This window comes from Ursus americanus, chromosome 27 (genome assembly GCF_024610735.1).
Source record: "Ursus americanus isolate L20-20 chromosome 27, mUrsAme1.1.p, whole genome shotgun sequence".
In the NCBI taxonomy this organism is placed as follows: domain Eukaryota; kingdom Metazoa; phylum Chordata; class Mammalia; order Carnivora; family Ursidae; genus Ursus; species Ursus americanus.
In genome coordinates this window covers 12,078,974-12,099,587 of record NC_142153.1, presented here as the reverse complement: position 1 = coordinate 12,099,587, position 20,614 = coordinate 12,078,974, and the positions used below count along the sequence as shown (strand labels likewise).

The window sequence follows — 20,614 nt, the reverse complement described above, 5'->3', positions numbered from 1 at the left end:
TAACTATAGTTGATAATACTTTATAGTATATTTGAAAGTTGGTGAGAGAGTAGATCTTCAAAGTTCTCTCCTAACATTGGGTTGGTGGATGGTAACTAGACTTACTGTGGTGGTCATTTCAGAACATGTACTAACATTGAATCATTTGCTTGTACACCTGAAGCTACTGCAGTGTTATATAACAATTATATCTCAGTAAAAACAAGGACAAAAGCAAACAAATAAGATTGTACATTCAGGACAGAATCAGAGGTCTACATCATTTGACCCGATTTTGCAACTCTCACTATTTTTGTTTTAAAAAGTGGGAGCAGTAGACCACTCACAAATTTTAAAAGCCGAATTTGTTCTTATCCTTTCCACTGATGTGAGCACAATAAATGCTTTCAAGTAAATGCTTTCAAATAAATGCAAGAAAGATGTCCATTCAGAAAAACAAAACAAAACAAAATAAATGACTTTCTTGAATTGTATTTCTTCTTAATGTCTGACCTACTTTCTATCATGAAACAGGTTTTTCTGCCAAAGATCCCCAGTTGGAACTGGAATATGGGAGACAACATCATCTGCTTTGCCGAGTTGAAGCTTGGCTTCATCGCCCAAGGCTGTCTGGTGCCAGGCTTGTGCACCTTTCTCACGTCTCTATTTGTTGAACAAAACAAAAAGGTAACCTTGTAAATTGTTGAATCTTGGCTTGTTACCCCCATATCCTCACATGTTAGGATCAGAAATAGAAAAAAAAAAAACAAACAAACAAACAGGGGCGCCTGGGTGGCGCAGTCCTTAAGCGTCTGCCTTCGGCTCAGGGCGTGATCCCGGAATCCCGGAATCGAGCCCCACGTCAGGCTCCTCTCCTGGGAGCCTGCTTCTTCCTCTCCCACTCCCCCTGCTTGTGTTCCCTCTCTCGCTGGCTGTCTCTCTCTGTCAAATAAATAAATAAAATCTTTAAAAAAAAAAAGAAAAAGAAAAAAAAATTGAGGAAGACAAGAAGGGCCCAAGAAATGAGATTTGACTTCCATTTGAACTATGAGAGGATTGAGAGGTTTAGACTGAAGTCCCAGGTACTGCACTGACCTTGAAGAAGTTATCGATCTTATTCTTGTCTAAGAATATTTATCTGCAAAATAGAAATCATAGCCTTGCTTCCTACCTTCAGTCCACGATGTTATGAATATAAAGGTAGAAGTACTTTGAGTTATTGAAAGCAGAAATATAAATAAAAATAAAGGTTATATTATTAGTGGTAAAACCATATACTTAAATATAAATTAAATACATAATAATTGATAATAAATGTATTCATTGAACAAATAATTAAAATCAAATTTTTCAGGTTATTTTGGGGACATTCTATACAGTAATAACAATAGTCACCACATACTGGGTACCTACTTTGTCACTCATTTTAAATACCTTATGTTTCCTTTGCTGATATTTCAAGGTAGAATCCCAGTAATGGGTCAGTGAAGCTAACTAACTTGATCGATAGTTATGTTAATGAGTAGTAGAGGTAGAATTGTCTGACCTAATGTCTTACCACTCTGCTCGATGCCTGTGGTTGTTGGGTATCTACTCACAGTCTCCCACATCAGGTCCTTTGATGTGGTCCTTTGAGACAAGCGGCTCACGGGGACTATTGGGATGACTGTTACAGCACAAAGTATAGCCTTCGAAATGCCACCCACATGAAATGTTTCAGGAAAGGTTCCAACCCTCAGCTGGACCCAGTATCCCATTGTCCAGAGGCTCTCCAGAGAGTGACCTTTCCTCTCCATTTATTAGGAGTCTATATATGCCTTCTCTTATATTCAATTTCCCTCTTGGCCTTTCTATACACTTTATTTCCTTCATTAATAGATTTCAAAAAATTTTACATCTTTTTTGGTTTTGTCCCTGGCACTATCTAAAACAAAACAAAACAAAACCCAAACAAACAAAACAAAACAAAACCATGAAAGATGCTCTGGCCAGCAAAATGCTAGCTGGAAAACATGGAATTCTTCTGTAATTCTTTCTGCGAATGTGAGGAAATACCACATGCAGATAAATAGAGATGACCATCAGGCAGTAGGAAATGAGCCTTGATGCTGCTATAAGGAAGCTGCCTTAGCCTTCTCTTCCTGCTCACTGTGCATGGCCTCAAAAAGCGCTTGCGAGGAAATTGTCTCTGCTTGTGCTGTGTACTTAGAAAGTGCAAGGTAACTTCTGCAAGATTGTTATTCATGTATAATGTACAGTGACTTCCTCGGGCTCTCCATGGAGTCTCCAACCAAGACATTGGAATTTGTAAACTGTTGCCACTCTGTGGGTTGGAATTAATCCCTTTTCACCAAGTCTCAAGGACAGGGATGTTTGAGAGGGTGCTTCCAAAATGTTAATTGTGCATGTACATCCCCTGGGGATCCGGTTAAAATGCAGATTCTGATTCCAAAAGTCTGAGTGGGGCTTCATTTCTGAAAAAAGCTCCCAGGGGTGTCCTGCATGCTGGTCTTTGGGCATTTTAAAGACTGGAACACATTAACAAAAGTGAATGACAGTAGTAGCATAGTATACACAGTCCACATAGTAACAAGATAACATGTGTCATGATGGCTCTGATTTTAATCTCCGTGGCTGGAGAAAGTAAATAGAGAGCTCTCTCTGAAGACTTCATGTCTTTCCTGGAAATAGAGGAGGAAGAGATTTAAAACCAAGCCTATATTATGTTGTTGTTCTTTCTGTGTAATCTAAAGTTGTAACCATTTCACTGAAGGTGGTCGTCTGTCAATATTCATCATAAGAAGGCTTTGGGTATAGGAATTAAGAGAGATTCGTGGTTACGATATATATATATATATTTTTTTTTGGAAGTGAAGTCTAAAACCTACTTTCTGAAATCCTAAACTAGGCAGGATCAGGGTAAGATTTTTTAATGCTATACTCATAGCTCTGGTGTTTTAGATTCTGTAATAAACTATTAACTTAAGTTTAAGAGCTAGGACTCCAGTGTCTCATGATTGATTTTTCTCGGATTGGACACTTACTTTCTCTGTCAGTTTCTGCATCAATAAAATGAGAGTTGTTCATCTTATAACCTGATTTTTCTAAGTATTACGTTAATATCTGTAAAACTTCCAAGTACTCAGATTCCAGGACCTTGGATCAATGATATGTGTTTCAACTGTATTAATTATATGGTAAGAAATTATAGTCCAAAGAGATTTCCAGTTGCTTCAGGGCACAGAGCATTGCATTAGGCTTCAACTTAGATTAGATCTACTCCAACTGACATACTTGAGCTCCCTGATTCTACTGTCTAAATCCAAAATCCATCTTATCTTCCTGTTTCCCTCTCTGATCTTTAAAAAATGAACACAGGAAGCCTTCTCCATCTCTATCATTTTTTTACCCTCTTTCAAAAACTGAAACATTTACATTAGAAGCAGTGAGCCCGTTTTTTTAGTTACGGGGACTTAAGTAGGGACTCCCAGTGAAATGAGGGCTCCTCAATAGAGAAAGTTAATAGAGTGGGTGGGAGAAGGCAGGAGATTCAGCTGAATTTTGGAAAGGGGATTGCAGGGCCAGTGCCTGGATTGCTTGATACAAGTAGTTACTTCTTTATAAGGCAGGATATTTTTCTGTGTGTGTGTGTGTGTGTGTGTGTGTTGTGTTTTCTAAACCACACACTGGCCATCTGAGCAGTATTTCTGAGCTGGTCTTAACCCTTCACAGCCACAGTGTTTCAGAGCTTATAGAAATTCCAAACATTCAGATGGGATTCTGGGCTTTACGAGCAGCCTGCCTTGCCACGTCAGAGCAGTGTGGTGGGGGTCTCATGGCAGCAGATGGGGGGGAAAGATGACCAGGATGAATGAAGAGCATAACAAAATTCTGAGTTCTTACACACATATCAGAGATGAGTTACCCAACAGGCCACCCGCCCCCACAGACTGTATTTAGACTTTTTGAGAGATATCCTTCTCCCTTCCCATCTCTCTTTTCTCTAGAAACCTGCTGCTGTCCCTAGTTTTTATATTCTCATTTCCATTGATCAGGATGGCTCATTAAGTTCATTTGAAGCTATGAAGAGTTCTGATACTGGGAAAAAGCCTTGAATGTTTTTTCTTTGTGGCATATGGCTACTCAATAGAAAAATAATATGTTGAAAAAAAATCTTGAACAGCCATATCTATGGAGAGACAACTTAGATTCCATATTATCCTTCTCCTCTTATTGTTACTGACTCAAAAACCAGTCTACCTTGCTGAAATTATTAGGAGAGGAATTCCAGTTTCCAGCAAGGAGTCTTGAATGCACTCTGGGAAGAAACCAAGTCATGATACTTTCACTTCATTCTGAACTCTCTCGTGTAAATAGTTGAGATGTATGGTAGAGTTTTAGTTCTTCCTTTGACATTTCTTCAGTTAACCACTAGGACGAATCTCTTTTCTATGACTTAAGCGCAACGGGTGCTGGTTGGCTGCTTAACAGGCTATACAACTTGCATTATAACATCCCATATTCCCTGTCAGTGTGGTACATGTGGCATGATTGTGTATTCCAGGTTTCTCCTAAACAGCCCTGGCAAAAATATTTCTTTAATGGCCTGAAGAACAAAATCCTGACTCAACGTCTCTCTGATGACTTTGCTGGAATGAGTTTTCCTGAAGTTTCCCGGTAAGTTAAAAGAAATACTTTTCTCATTCTTTACGCAATGACATTCTTTCAACAGTGTTCACTGGGGGGTCAACGCAGGCCAGGCTCCATGATAAACACTGAAGGTGTAAGAATGAACAAGTCTGCATCTCTGCAATTTAGAAGCTTGCAGTCTATGTGGGACAATTTCATATTTGTCACAGTCGCCATGCTGGCTACGCTATACTTTAGAATGGATTCACTTGCATTCGGGAGTCTCTTCCTCTGCCGAGGTGCTAGCGTTTTCCCAGGCACAGAGCACAAAGTGTTGGTCATGTTCTTGTGAATTAGCACCCTGCTATCCGCTTTCCTCACAATTACTTGTCTTCTTTCCTAGGCTTTGCTTTGTGAAGTTGGGACTCATGCTGATAGCCATCGAACACAAATCGATCTTTCATGGTTACTGGTAACAATGAGAGTTTGAATCTCTGCAGCTTTTTAAAGGAGAATCTTTATGATTAAGACTTTTCCAAAAATACAGCCATAACTAAGCTTTTGCCATTTGTTGAGAGCCAGCCTGTTGGGCACCCACTATGCTGTGGTGTACTGTCTCTAATGACTGGGGTTAGAATCTAATGATTGGAGTTAGGATGGTTACCCTAGTGGGTAGACAGGGGCTTTGTCTTTGTTCCCATGGCCCTCCCCAAATTCTCTTTCATGAGCGGGGGAGAGAACAATGGTCTCCTTCTCAGATCTGTTCCTTTTAATTTATTCCTAGATATTACAAGTCTTGACCATGAAATAGCACTATGAATTAGAATTATTTATGACAAAAAAATGTTCCCACAAACCGTAGCTTTAGAAACTAAGCTACAAAATATGGCAAAATGGGCATTTGGCCTACTGAACAAAGTCTGCTATTGGTAGGGTACATAAAAGAAAGAAGCAACATTATTAGACCATTGGAATTTCTTAAGAACCCATAATGGATAATATGAGAAGTAAGATAATTTATCACGTAATAAAAAAGAAAATCTAGGAAAAATAGCCCATCAACTACAATGATATATATATATAGAGAGAGAAAAAATGTTGAAAAATAAGAAAAACTGAGGGTTTAAGTGGGATGGGGAACAAGAAAGACCATTATATTGACTTATGTATGTTGTTTAGTGGAAAACTAAGTTGAATTAAATTGGAATCAACAGACTAAATTCTGATCCTGATTATGACTCGCTAGCTCCTTGGTGTTGGAGAAACATCTATCCTCTGCGAAATGAGGAGGTCATGTTAATACCTGAGACCTTTTCTAGCTCTAAAACTGACAGGAGCCTTAGAATTATAGGGAAATAGTCAAAATTCAACAAGTTCGAATGATATCAGACAGACTACAAAGGAACAATTTTATGTGAATGGTTGGAAAGAAGAAAACTCTAAGCAGAGATGTTGCAAAATATATTTCCAGGCAAAAGAGGTCAACGGGGTACTGTACAAAGGAGGTCCCTAAGGAGAGAATAACAAATAGTATTGTCTGGCTGGCTAAATTCTATTTAACAGTCCTGCCATGCTCAAGAAAATCTCAAAATCTGAATCTGTGCACAAATGACATCTCTGCCACAAATAGGTTATGGTAAAAAGGAGAGAGTCTTGGAACCATAAGCCAGGCATTTTGAGTTTTAGATTGGCCCAGAACTTGGCCTTCAGCAACATGGGCTATGCATTGGAATTATTTGCAAAGCTTTAAAGGCACATAGATTCCAAAATCCCACTCTGAACTTTACAAAATCAAAATTTCTAAGGGTGGGACCAGAGAATTTTTTAAAGTCCCCATGATATAGTCAATTTTTTCACTGATATTTGTAAACTACTGGACCAAATGCTCTTGAGGTCCTTTCCAACTTTCGCATCCTACTTTTATTAGGATGACTAAGGGACATCGCAGACCAGAAGCACAAACATTTACTAAGCAGCTAATTTCTACATATATTCAAGGTGTCCTGGTGCTGTTATTAGTTAGCACATATGTACCCCTAATGAAAATGAAACCTGCTCCAACTTACATTTAACTTTGGTTTCTCACCGAAGAGTCAGGTGACTCAAAGAGATTAAGTCCTGGTTTGGATAATAGCAGTCCTTTACACGATCGCTAGTTCATGACCAACAGTGTTACAGGCACTTTACTTATATAACCTCTTGAATCTCTACAACAATGGTTACAATTATTAGTCCCATTTTACAGAGCAGGAAGATGAGGCCCAGAAAAGTTAAATAATTTTCCCAAACTCACATCGGTCGCAAGTGGCAGAGCCAGCATCTGAACTCAGCATGGCTTTGGGGTGGTGATTCTGATCACTATGCTGTACTAAATCCAGCACAGCCATAAGTGGAAGGAAAATAGGGCATCTCAATGGCTGCGGTTGAGACTAGTATACAGAAAAACTGGAGGGGAAACCCATCTTTTCTCACCTTTTATTTTCTCTTCTTTTTTTTTTTTTAAAGATTTTATTTATTTATTCAACAGAGATAGAGACAGCCAGCGAGAGAGGGAACACAAGCAGGGGGAGTGGGAGAGAAAGAAGCAGGCTCACAGCAGAAGAGCCTGACATGGGGCTCGATCCCATAACGCCAGGATCACGCCCTGAGCCGAAGGCAGACGCTTAACCGCTGTGCCACCCAGGCGCCCCTTTATTTTCTCTTCTAATTGATACACTTGAATAGACTGTAAAACTTGGAAAAGCCCAGGGCGCCTGGGTGGCTTAGTTAAGCATCCAGCTCTTGATTTCAGCTCAGGTCACGATCTCAGGGATGTGAGATGGAGCCCCACGTCAGGCTCCGAGCTAGGTGTGGAGCCTGCTTAAGATTCTCTCTCTCCCTCTTCCTCTGCCCCTCCCCCTGCTTGCCTGCTCATGCTCTCTCTCTCTCAAATAAATAAGTTAATAAATCTTAAAAAAAAAAAAAAGGACACTTGGAAAAGCCCTTGACAAACATAAGGATTTGTCTTAGGGAATAATTTACCATCTGCTAAGAGATAAAGCTGGATCTGACCATAGTCAGATGATGTTCTAAGTTTGTTCCAGCAGTGAACATTCTCTAGAGAGCAACTGGCCATGATCCATGAAGGGGCTATTAAGCCAGTTTGGAAAAATCTTCAAAGGGAGTTCACCTCTTCTTTCAAATGCAACCACAGCAATTATTGTGACAATATCTTCATAACTAAGTATTTAATGTGAGTTTGGAGGACACTCCCTTAAAAATAAGAGTTATGAAGGTACAATTAAGCTTATGCTTACTAGCTAGTGGTATCAGCCAGTGATAGTGGGGTGGGGGCACAAAGCCATGTTCTTTTCCTTTCAAAGTTAAAAGCATTTATTCTGCTCATTAATATTGGTCAGTAAACATTTGGAAAATGCCATCCAATGTCTCAGATAATAAACTACCTCAATATAGCCTCAACACAGCTACCCAGCATCTTTCTATTCTTAGCATAGTATGGAAGTGCTTTTGTGGTACTACCCCTTTTATTTTTGTAAGGCTCTTACACTAGCAAGTTACTTTGGAGTACCCTAACAACAGAATAAGCTTTGCCAAAACTAAGACTTGACTTCTTTCCAAAGTTAATATAAAAGGAGTGTTTTAAGGGAGTAAAGGAGTACTTTTACCATGTGCAAATAAAGTGACGGTAGTTTCAAGGTTATAGGACCTCATCGTGTTGGAGGTCTGAATTAAAGGAAATAAAAATGGGATAGCCTGACAAACAGAAGGAGAAAGTGAGGAATTCAAATCGTCATAATATAGTACTGAGTCAAGGAGTATCATGGGTGAAATTTATAAGATGTCATTTTCAAACACACAAACCATAAGGAAGGAGAAAATCAAAGTGTTCGTGCAGCAATAGAAACAATTCATGTGGTTCCTACTCTCAAAAATCTGTCAATCAAGATAGAAAAAAATGAAGTCAAAAGAAATATGCAAGTTCAAAAATTGCATAGGCAAACAAAAGGAACTTTGGAATCCAGCTGGTTAAGTAGACATAATTTAATTTTCCAGGGCAAGTAGCCTAAGGATAAACACCACTACTATGACCGTGAGACTTGCAACCATGTGGCCATGGCATTGGGTAGCCTAAATTAGCAAGGCTTCATGCATCTGAGTTGGTTTAACCATTTCAGATTCAGGACACAGTCCAGGAAGGAGCACACCCTTAGCTCAGCTGTGTGCAACTTAACAATCATGTTATGACCTGACTCCCTTCTGGATATTTAGCAGCAATCAAAGATATGTAATCAAATGCAGTTTTTCTACTGTGTTTGGCAGTAAAAGGGGAGGGAGCCTTATTAACGCCACAATTTAGAGAATCCATTGGTAATGACAGACAGAATGAAACACCAAATATTGCCACAGAAATTGAAGGGGAAAATTACTGTATTTTTATTCTCTGTTTCCAGTGGTCTGGTACTAAACCCACCCGCACAAGTTAGGCTGCGTAAGAACACACTAGGGTTCTTTATTGCTGAATCTACAAAGGAAGTCATAAGGTAATTTCTTTATTACTTTATGGGGAGAAAGTCCTAAAGCAAATGCAACTTAATGGAAGACAGACTGAGTCAGCGCCATGCTTCCTTAGCATTGAGCCTCACATAAGTCATTCTTGATTTGCTTTCATTGTCCAGAGCCTCCTTTTACTGTGCCACCTGTCACAGTGATATCTTTACTCCAGAGCTGATTGGAAAATGTAGCTGCAAAGCCAAGATCCATCGACACTTCCCAGGTAACTGCACTTTATATCTGGTTGCCGTCACCCCAGCTTCTGGGGGCATGGCCAAAGGAAGAGGAGAAGTTCTCTCTCTTAAAAGATAATACCCATTGAACTTGGCCAAGAAGTGGCAGATATTTCCCCACTGGGCATACAAAACCTGAGAATCAGTCTTTTAGAGCTGGAAGAAATCTTGCTAGGTATCTAGTTAGGCTCCTTCACAGGCCAAGCAAATGAGTACTGAAAGAGATTCAGTAATGTTCAAAGTCAAGAGCCAACTGGAGGCACCCTCCCCCAACTCAATGCCATACCTGCTGACTTTTAGCCCATTCCTTTTCACTCCATCACAATGGTCTCCCCATCTTCAGTCTCAAGGCCACCTCATGACCATTCTTTTAAAAAAATTATTTTATTGGGCTCTGTTTATTTGACAACATTGTGTAAATTGAAGGTGTGCTACATACTGATTTGATATATTTATATTGCAATATGATTGCCACTGTAGTGTTAGCTAACACCTCTCTTTTGTCACATAATTATCGTTTCTCCTAGTGTTGGGAACAGTACCATTCCTTGAATACTCGGTCTTCTGAATGGATTATAGGGGATTTAAAGTTTACTCATTCTGACATAGTGATGAGGAAATGTAATTTTTTCTTTTGTCTCTAATTGAACTCAATAGCTTACCAACAATCTCACCCTATAGCAGCAAAGGAGAAATCGTCTCAAGCATTCATGATAACTTTGTCCCTTGTAGTTTAAAACTTAGTCTCTTCCAGGTACTTTAAGATTCTGTGAATAAAATCCCAGTGTTTCAGCATTTAAACCGAATTCAGAATTTGAATTTCCTATCAGAACTATTCTTATCTCTAAGGTTCTTACCCCTCAAGTTCTTATCTTTTCCTTCTCCCCAGTAGTCTATTTAAATGCAGGAGTAAATTTGCTCAACATCATGGTTGTTGCTGTTTTTTGTGTTTTTTTTTTCTTTTTTTTGAGAGAGCAAACGTGTGAGCCGGGGTGGGGGAGAAGAGCAGAGGGAGAGGGAGAGAGAGAGTCTTAAGCAGACTCCACACCCAGTGAGGAGCCCCAGTCAGGGTTTGATCTCATGACCCTGATATCATGACCTGAGCCTAAATCAAGAGTTGGACACTTAACTGACTGAGCCACCCAGACAGCCCTGCGGTTGTTCTTATAGTGGACAGCAAGATACCCTTTCATGCAAGCCCTTCCTGGTTCCTGAGGTACCTCATTCCCTCGTAAGTGTCAGCTTCTGTGACCTCTCTGTCTGTAACCAGTATCAGTTCTTCCTGGGTTGGATCACCTTCTGTCATTTGTTACTGAAATCCATCATCCCAGCCATAGCCTCTGGTCTGGAGGTCTGCAAAGCCCCTTTTCTTGTATTCCTGGTCTTTCCATTCCATATGTTATTTTGGCCCCTCAGCTGTTTGGGATTTTTCAGTCTCCTGGTGTATATATATGCATGTCAGGAGGTGGGAGCCCTCTCAGGCCACTTGCTTCCTCGTCGCCTCCTCCGTAGTTATCTTGCATAGTTACCAAATACTCTTCTAAGCACCCTCCACCAATGAAAATCCATATGAAGATGGAAAAACATCCCTCATTTTCCCCCCTTGCACACCACTAAAGCTGTCGTATTTCCCTTGTCCAGCCATGCCTCACCAACCTGAAACACAAGTTGTGTGTGTTGGCTGTGGGAGAGTGGGTGGGTCCTTTCTGAGGAATCCCAGCTCTAACATTTTTATATCTCAATAGCTTTATTAAGATATAATTTAAATACCATGAAATAAGACTTTTAAAGTGTGCAGTTCAATGGGTTTTAGTGTGTAAGCAGATTTGTGCAACCATCACTACAATTTTAGAACATTTTTCGGAACTCAGAAAGGAACTCCGTACCCAATAGTGGTTACTCCCCATTCCCTTCTGCCCACACCACTGGCAACCCAACCACTAGTCTACTTTCTGTGTCTATACATTTGCATGTTTTGGCCATTTCATGAAATGGGAATCAGACAGCATGAGGCCTCTTGTGTCTGGCACCCTTCACTTAGCCATGTCGTAGCATGTAACAATACCTCATTTCTATTTATGGCTGAAGAGTATTACGTTGTATGGATATACTTCATTTTGTTTATTCATTCATCTGTTGATGGACATTTGAATTGTTTCCACCTTTTGGATATTGTGGAGAATGTTGCTATGAATATTGGCGCTCAGATATCTGTTTGAGTTCCTGCTTTCAATTTTTCATGTATATACCCAGAAGTAGAATTGCTAAATCAGATATTAATTCTATATTTAATTCTTTGAGAAACTGACACTGTTCTCCACAGCGGCTACATCGTTTCACATTACCAGCAGCAATGCACAAGAGTTCTAATTTCTCCACATCCTTTTTTAAAAAATAATTTTCCTTTTTTTTGTTTTTTTTTAATATTAGCCATCCTAATGGGTGTAAATTGGTATCTTATTGTGGTTGTAACTTGAGTTGCCCTAATGGCTAATGAAGTTGAGCATCTTTTTATGAGGATATTATTGGCCATTTGTATGTCTTTGAAATGTCTATTCAGATCCCTTACCCAGTTTTAAATTGGGTTGTTGTCTTTCTATTATTGCGTTGTACACAGTCTTTATATATTCTAAATACATGTTCCTTCTCAGATGTATGATCTGCCAATATTTTCTCCCATTTTGTGGTTTGTCTTCTTATTTTCTTCATATAATTTGAGGTACAGAAATTTAAATTTTGATGAAGTCCAGTGATGTATTTTATCTTTTGTTGCTTGTGTTTTTGTGGAATAGCTAACCTGAGGTCATAAGGATTTACTCCAATATTTTCTTCTAAGAATTTTATGTTCTTAGCTCTTACTTGGAGGTCACTGATCCATTTTGAGTTGATTTTTGTGTTTGGTGTGATGAAAGGGTCCAACTTCTTTCTTTTCGATGTGGATATTCAGTTGTCCCAGCGCCATTTTTTCAAAGAACTTCCCCATTGAGCTGTTTTTGGTAACCTTGTCAAAAAACTGTGGACTGCAAAGGTGTGGGTTTATTTCTGAGTCTCAGTTTTATTTCTTTGACGTGTATGTCTAGCTTTGTGTCAGTACCACACTGACTTGACTACCATAGTTTTGTATTATATTTTGAAATTTGAAATATGAGTCCTCCAAGTTTGTTATTCTTTTTCAAGATTGTTTTGGTTATTCTGGGTCCCTGCATGTCCTTATGAATTTTAGGATAAACATGTCAATTTGTGCAAAGAAGGCACTAGGGATTTTGATTGGCATTGTGTTGCATCTGTAGATCAATTTTGGAAATATTGCTATTAAGATAGTAAGTCTTCTGACCCATGAACATGTGATGTCTTTATATCTATTTATATCTGTAATTTCCTTCAATAGTGTTTTATTCTTTTTAGTGCTACTGTAAATGCAATTGTTTTCCTTTTTTAAGATTTTATGTATTTATTTTAGAGAGAGAGCGAGAGCGTGAGCAGTGGGGAGGGGCAGAGGGAGAGGGAGAGAGAATCTCAAGCAGACCACGCTGGCACAGAGCCCTACATGGGGTTCAGTCCCACAACCCTGAGATCATGACCTGTGCTGAAACCAAGAGCTGGATGCTTAACCAACTGAGCCATTCAGGTGCACCTGAAATTGTTTTCTTCACTCCATTTGCAGATGATTCATTGTTAAGGTATAGAAATATGGTTGATTTTTGTGTATTGATCTCAACCTTACTGAACTTGTTTTATTAGCTCTAATACCTTGTTTTATGGCCTTTTATTTCATTTTCTTGCCTAATATCTGCTCATTAATTTGTGATTTTAGTAATATTGGTATTTCTTCATTTTTATGGCCAGTCTTGCCAAAAATGCTTGTCAATTTTGTTGGGTTTTTCAAAGAACCAATTTTAATTTATTTTTATCTACCACTGTTCAATCTTTTGATTAAATTATGTATACTCTAATTTTTATTATTTCCTTCTTTCAACTTGATATGGGTTAATTTTCTCTTCTCAATGTCTTAACATGAAAGGTGATTAGGTCATGTGATTTTAGATCTTTTTTTCTTTTTTAATAAATAGAGGCATCAATATCAATAAAATTTCCTCTAAGCACTCTTTAGGGGCATGTCATATTTTTGATGAGCTGTGCTTTCATTTTCCATTAATATAAAAGTATTTTATAATTTCACTTGTGATTTGTAGGGGGAGGACCCATTGGTTATTTAGGCATGTGTTGTTTTTATTTCCACATATTTATGAATTTCCCCAATTCCTTTGTTACTAATTTTTCATTTCATTTCATTGTAGTTGAAGAGCATATTTTGTATGTCTTAAATTCCTTTAAATTTATTCATACTTATTTTATGGACTATTATTTGACCTATCCTGGGAAATATTCAATGTATAGTTGAGAAAACTATGTATTCTTCTGTCACTGAGTGGAACGTTATATAAATGTTTGTTAGGTCTAGTTGGTTTATAGGGTTTTTTAAGTCTCATATTTCCTTGCTGATCCTTGCTGATAGAACAATGGATAGTTGTTCTGTTATTGAAAGTGGGGTATTAAACTTCCAGTTATTGTTGTTGAATTGTCTGTTTCCCCATTTAAATATGTTAGTTTAATGAATCATTTATTTTGGATTTCTACTGTTATGTGCCTATAAGTCTGTTATATCTTAGTGATAGACTAACCATTTTATCATTATAAAATGTCTTTGTCTTCAGTAATATATTTGTCTTAAATTCTATTTTGTGCAAAATTAGTATAACCACTCCAGCCCTCTTTTGGTTACCATTTGCATGAAATATCTTTTTTCATTCTTTTTCTTTCAATCTCTTAGTGTCTTTGAATCTAAACTATGTATCTTGCATGCAGCATACAGTTGGATCATGTTTGTTTGTTTTTTTTCCATTCTGGTAATCCCTGCTTCTTTATTTTATTTTATTTTTTTAAAGATTTTATGTATTTATTTGAAAGAGAGCAATAGCAAGAGAGAGAGAGCACAAGCAGAGGGAATGGCAGGCAGAGGGAGAGGGAGAAGCAGGCTCCCTGCTGGGAGGGAGCCTGACGTAGGGCTCTATCCCAGGATCCTGGGATCATGACCTGAGCCGAAGGCAGATGCTTAACTGACTGAGCCACCCAGGCGCCCCCCCCATTTCTTTATGGCAGAGTTTAATTCATACATATTTGATGTAATTACTGATAAGTTAGTATTTACAACTGCTGTTTTACTGGGGTTTTTTTAATATGTCATATCTTTTTTGTTTTTTAAATCATTAATTACTACTTTCTTTTGTGTTAGATCTTTGCTAATGTACCATTTTAAATCCCTTGCCATTTATTTTCATATGCATATTTTAGTTATTTTCTTGGTAGTTGGCCGGGTTATGCTGTTAACATGACAACGTATAATAATCTTGTTTGGATTAATGCCAAGTTAGTTTCTATAGTATATAAAAGCTATGTTCTTATATAGTTCCATTTCCTCCCTTTAAGTTATCATCACAAACTATGTACTTACATATATGCGGCCATCAGCATAGATTTGCAATTATCTCTTTACACATTCATCTTTTAAATCAGATAGAAAAAAAGAGGTTACAAACAAAAAGCCCTATATTTTCTTTTATAACTACTTATGGAAATATACCTCAACCAGTGTTCTTTATTTCTTCATGTGGATTTGAATTACTGCCTAGTATCCTTTTATTTCAAATTCAAGGATTCTCATCAGTATTCAATGTAAGGCTTGTCTAAAAGCAATGAACTCTAAGGATTTTTAGATTTCATTTTTGAAGGATAGTTTTAGCAGATACAGAATTGTTTCTTGGCGTTTTTTTCATTCAGGACTTTGAATATGTCATCCTACTGCTTACTGGCCTCCATTGTTTCTCATAAGAAATCAGCTGTCAATCCTATTGAGGAGCCGTTGTACGTGATGAGTAACTTCTTGCTGCTTTGAAGATTCTTTCCTTTTCTTTGGGTTTCAGTAGTTTGATTATGGAGTGTCCAGATGTTGATCTTTTTGAATTTATCGTATTTAGAATTTGTAAGCTTCTTGGTTGTGTAGATTAATGTTTTTCATCCAATTTGGGAAGTTTTTGGACATTATTTCTTCAAATATTCCTTCTTCCCTCTCTCTCTCTCTTCTCCCTCTGTGACTCCCATTAAGTGGTATATTTATATGGCATCCCAGAGGCTCTCTCAAACTCCATTCACTTTTCTTTCTTTATTTTTCCTTCTGTCACTCAGACTGGGTAATCTCCCTTGACCTATCTTTGAGCTGACTGATTCTTTTTTCAGCATGCTCAAACTTGATCTCAAATTACAATAATTTTTTATCTCAGTTATTATACTTTCAACTCCAGGATTCCTGTTTTTTGAATAACTCTCTTTTTTTTTTTAGTTTCTTAAAATTTTCATTTATTTATTTGAGAGTGAGAGAGAGCGAGAGAGACAGAGAGTACATGCTGGGGGGGTGCAGCAGAGGGAGAGGGAGAAATAGACTCCCTGCTGAGCGGAGACCCTCCATGTGGGGCTCAATCCTGGGACCCCAAGATCATGACCTGAGCCAAAGGCAGTAGCTTAACTTAACTGACTGTGCCACCCAGGTGCCCCTAATAACTTCAACTCTTTATTGGTATTCTCTGTTTTGTGGGACATCATTCTCATATTCTTTCAGTTCTTTAGCTATAATTTGCCTTAGTTCTCTGAACATACTTAAAATAACTTTTAATAGATTAAAAGTCTTTGACCAGTAAATGCAATGTCTGGGCTTCCTCAGGGACAATATCTATTGGTAGCTTTTCATCCTGTGTATGGATAATACTTTCCTGTTTCTGTCCGTGTCTCATAATTTTTTGTTGAAAATTAGATATTGCAAATATAAATGTGGTAATTATGGAAATCTAGACTTCACCCACCTTATTCCCCAGTGGGTTTTTTTGTTGTTGTTGTTGTTGTTGTTGCTTGTTGTAGTTGTCAGTATTTTAGTGACTTTTATGAACTATATCATGTCTGCATCTTTGTCATTTGTAGCCACTGAATTCTCTGTTGTGTTAGTTTAGTGGTCATCTAATAATTGGACAGAGATCTTTTTAAATACCTGCAACCAATAAATCTCCCAGTATTTGTCAAGGTATTTTGTGTTTTTGTTGAGGCATGCCTTCAATACTCAGCTAGGCAGTTGACAGCTCTGCTTTAGCCTTCACTTCCTGCTTGCACAGAACATAAAGGTCAGTTAGAGGTGAGAGCTTAAGGCCTTCTCAACATGCACACATCTGGAGTCCTGTGCATGTGTGTCCTTTTTACATTTTCAGGACTGTTCCAGAGTTTTTTAAAGTGCCTATGGACAACTCATTCCCTAGCTTCCCCTTTAAACTTTTATTGAGTCTATCATTTGCCCTATCTTTTATCCATTGCCTCAGACAGTTGTGATACTAAAACATATGCTATAGCTTACTGGGTAGAGGATTTTAGAATGAGGTAAGTTCAAATAAGGTTGAGAAAGATAAGCCATTCAAGTCATATCATCCAGAGAACCACCACACAAGTCAAATAATGACTCCTCTTTGGAAATAAGGCTTTGAAAGAAACGCAGTTCTGCTCTACTCCCTCTGGCGCCAGGAATATGGGGCATTCTTTTGCAAGGATACTAATTAGGTAGGGAGTTGGAGATGGGACTAATATAAGTTAAAACACCACAAATATTGCTGTTTTTACTGAGATATATTCATTTTTCTGGACTAATTTTTCTTGGATCAATGCCAATTAGTTTTCAGAATTCTAAAAAAAATCATTCTGATCACTTTTGTCAGTTTATTCTTTGTTTTTATGGGGGAGCAAACTTTCTGAAGCCTTTATCATTTTTTTTGTGTGTGGCTCAGTTTCATTTTTGAGAGATAGTTTTACTGGGTATAGAATTTTTGGTTGACAGTTACCTTCTAGCCTTCATTCTTTCTGATGAGAAGTCATCTGTTAATCTCACTGCTAAATCAAGTTGTGTCTGTCTCTTGCTGCTTTTAAGAGTTTATTTTTGTTTTTAACTTTCAGCATAGTTCCTATGATATGTCTGTGTCTGGATATCTTTGTGTTTATCCTGTTGGAGTTCACTGATATCTTTGGATGTGTAATATAATAGACTAAGTAATGGCCCCCAAAGATAGCTGTACCCTAGCCCCTGGAGCCTTGTGAATGTTATTTTCATATGGCAAAAGGAACTTTGCAGATGTGATTAAATTAAGGATCCTTGAGATGGGCAGATTATCCTGGATTATCTATGTGGAATCTAAATGTAATCATAAAGGTCTTTATGAAAGGGAGGCAGAAGGAGGAGGTTCAACTATGTAAACAAGAGAAAAGGGCTTGTGGTGAAAGCAGATGGAAGCTGATTCAGAGAGAGAAAATGTTATGTCATTGTCTTTGAAGATGGAGGAAAGGGCCACAGGGTAAGGAATATAGGGAGCCTCCAGTAGCTGGAAAAGGCAAGGAGATGGATTATCCCCTAGAATCCCTGAAAGGAATTTAATGCCCTGATTTTAGCCCAGGGAAAATTACTTCAGACTTCTGAACTCCAGAACTGTAAGAGAATAAAAGAATGTTGTTTTAAGCCAACATTGTGAGTAATTTGTTACAGCATTCACTGGAAAATAATACAGGCATACCTCAATTTATTGTGCTTCACTTTATTGCACTTTGCAGGTATTGCATTTTTTACAAATTTAAGTTTTATGGCAACCCTGCATGTAAGTCTCTTGGCACCATTTTTCCAACAGCATTTGCTCACTTCATTTTTCTGTGTCACATTTTGGTAATCTCACAGTATTTCAAACTTCAGTATTATTAGTATTATTTAATATTATTATATTTATTATGACGATCTGTGATCAGTGATCTTTGATGTTACTATTGTAATTATTTTGGGTGCCATGGACCGTGTCCATGTAACACATATAACTTAATTGGTAAGTATGGTATGTATTCTGACTGCTCCACTGACCAGCTACTCCACTCCTTGTCCTTAGGCCTTATTCCCTGAGACACAATATTGATATTAGAAAAGTTAATAACTCTACAATGGCTTCTATGTGTTTAAGTGAAAGGAAGAGTCAGTTGATGCAGGAAACTTCATTGTTTTATTTTAAGAAATTGCTACAGACACCCCAGCCTTCAGCAACCACCACTCTGAGCAGTCAGCAGCCATCAGCATCAAGGCAAGCCCCCTCACCAGCAAAAACATCGCAATTCACTGTAAGCTCAGATGATGGCTAGCATTATTTAGCAATAAAGTATTTTGTAATTAAGTTCTGTACTTTTTTTAGACCTAATGCTCTTGCACACTTAGACTATAGTGTAGCATAGACATTATATATGCACTAGGAAACCAAAAAATTCATTGACTTGCTTCACTGTGATATCTGCTTTATTAAAGTGGCCTGGAACCAAACCTACAGTACCTCTGAGGTGTGCCCATATATGTAGATGAATATTTTTCATCAAATTTTGAAAGACTTAATTCGTTATTTTTTTGAGTATTTTTTTTCTCCTCCTTCATCTCTCTTCCCTCTACTTGGTCCTATCTTTACATATATATGGTACACCTAATGAGAATCCACATATTTCTGGAATTGTCTATTTTTCTTCCTTCTTCTCTCTCTCTGTTTCTCTCTCTCCCTCTCTCTCTGTCCGTCTGTCTCTCTCTCTTTTGTTCTTGCTCTTTTGGATTGCAGTATCTGTCAGTCTGTCCTATATTTGCTATTTTTTTTCTTCTGGCAGTTCAGATCTAGTGCTGGGCCCTACATTGGTCTCCAATTGCTACTGTAACAAATTACCACACATGAAGTGGCTTAGTGATAAGTTAACATTATTTTATCATTCAGAAGTCTAAAATGGGCCTACCTGGCAGGGGTCTTTATGGAAGTTCTAAGCAAGAATCCATGGCCTTGCTTACTCAGGTTGTAGAGGCTGTCGGTACTCCTTGGCTCATGGCCCCCTTCTGTCTTTAAAGCCAGCAATGTCTGGTCAGGTCTTTCTCACATCTCATTGCGCAGACTCTGCTTCCATCGCCACATTACCTTCTCTGACTCTGGATCTTCTGCCTCCCTGTTCCACATTGAAAGAAATCCTGTGATTACATTAAGCCACCTGGTTAATCTGGGAAAATCTCTCGAGGTGAGCTGATTAGCACCTTTCCATTTGCAACCTTGAATCCCCCGCACCATATATAGCATGACATACTCACAAGTTCTGGAGATTAGGACATGGACATCTTCGGGGGAGGGTGTATTTTGTGCCTATCCCAAACCCCTTGACTTATTTCCTAGGCCTGTCAAAACAAATTACCCTAAATTGGGTAGCTTCAAACAACAGAAAATTATTCTGTCCCAGTTCTCAGACCAAAGTCTGAAATCAAGGTGTCAGCAGGGCCACACCTTCTGAAGGCTCTCGGGAGAATCCTTCCTTGACTCTTTCAGCTCTAGAGGCTGCTGGTGGCCCTTGCCTGTGCTGACATCACTGCAGCCTGCCTCTGTCTTCACATGGCCCTCATTCCTGTGTCTCTCCTCTGTGTTCTCTTCCTCTTTTAAGGACATCAGTTTTGGACTTAGAACTCATCCAAAATTCTGGATGATTTTATCTTGAGATTCCTAACTAATTACATCTGCAAGGATGTCATTTCCATTTAAGGTCACCGTAGTAGGCAGCTTGGGTGGCCAAAACAAAATACTACAGACTGGGCTGGCTTAATCAGGAGGAATTTATTTTCTCAAAGTTCTGGAGGCTAGAAGTCCAAGATCAAGGTACCAGCCAACTCAGTTTATGGAGAGAGGTCTGTTCCTGGATTATAGATGGCCACCTTCCCCCAGTGTCCCCATATGGCAGAGAGCAAGCTCTGGTCTCTCTTCCTCTTCTTATAAGGACACTAATCCTACCAGATCAGGGTCCTTATTTGGCCTTAATTACTTTTGTAAAGGCTCCATCTCCATATACAGTCACACTGGGAATTAGGGCTTCAACATGTAAATTTGGGAAGGACGCAGTGCAGCCTATGGCAGTCACATTTTGAGGTTCCAAGTAGACATGAGTTTGGGGGACACTCTTCAGTCCATTAACCCTCCTAGTGAATAATTAACTTCAATTAGTATACTTTTCAAGTATAGAATTTCCATTGGGTTCTTCTTTATAATTTCTGTTTATTATTATATCTTTGAAAAGATATTGTCATCATGCCTTTA

The 20,614-nt window shown here is 38.4% G+C and overlaps 1 protein-coding gene across 1 annotated transcript in view; it reads left to right on the top strand.

Moving 5' to 3' along the window:
• Nucleotides 1-20,614, top strand: part of KCNU1 (potassium calcium-activated channel subfamily U member 1) — a 141,596-nt gene that overhangs the window by 45,452 nt on the left and 75,530 nt on the right. The window contains exons 14-18 of the mRNA XM_087856319.1: nt 514-666; nt 4,544-4,656; nt 5,012-5,080; nt 9,060-9,149; nt 9,285-9,382. Of these exons, the coding sequence (XP_087712445.1) occupies nt 514-666; nt 4,544-4,656; nt 5,012-5,080; nt 9,060-9,149; nt 9,285-9,382 (523 nt within the window). The remainder of the gene's footprint in view (nt 1-513; nt 667-4,543; nt 4,657-5,011; nt 5,081-9,059; nt 9,150-9,284; nt 9,383-20,614) is intronic.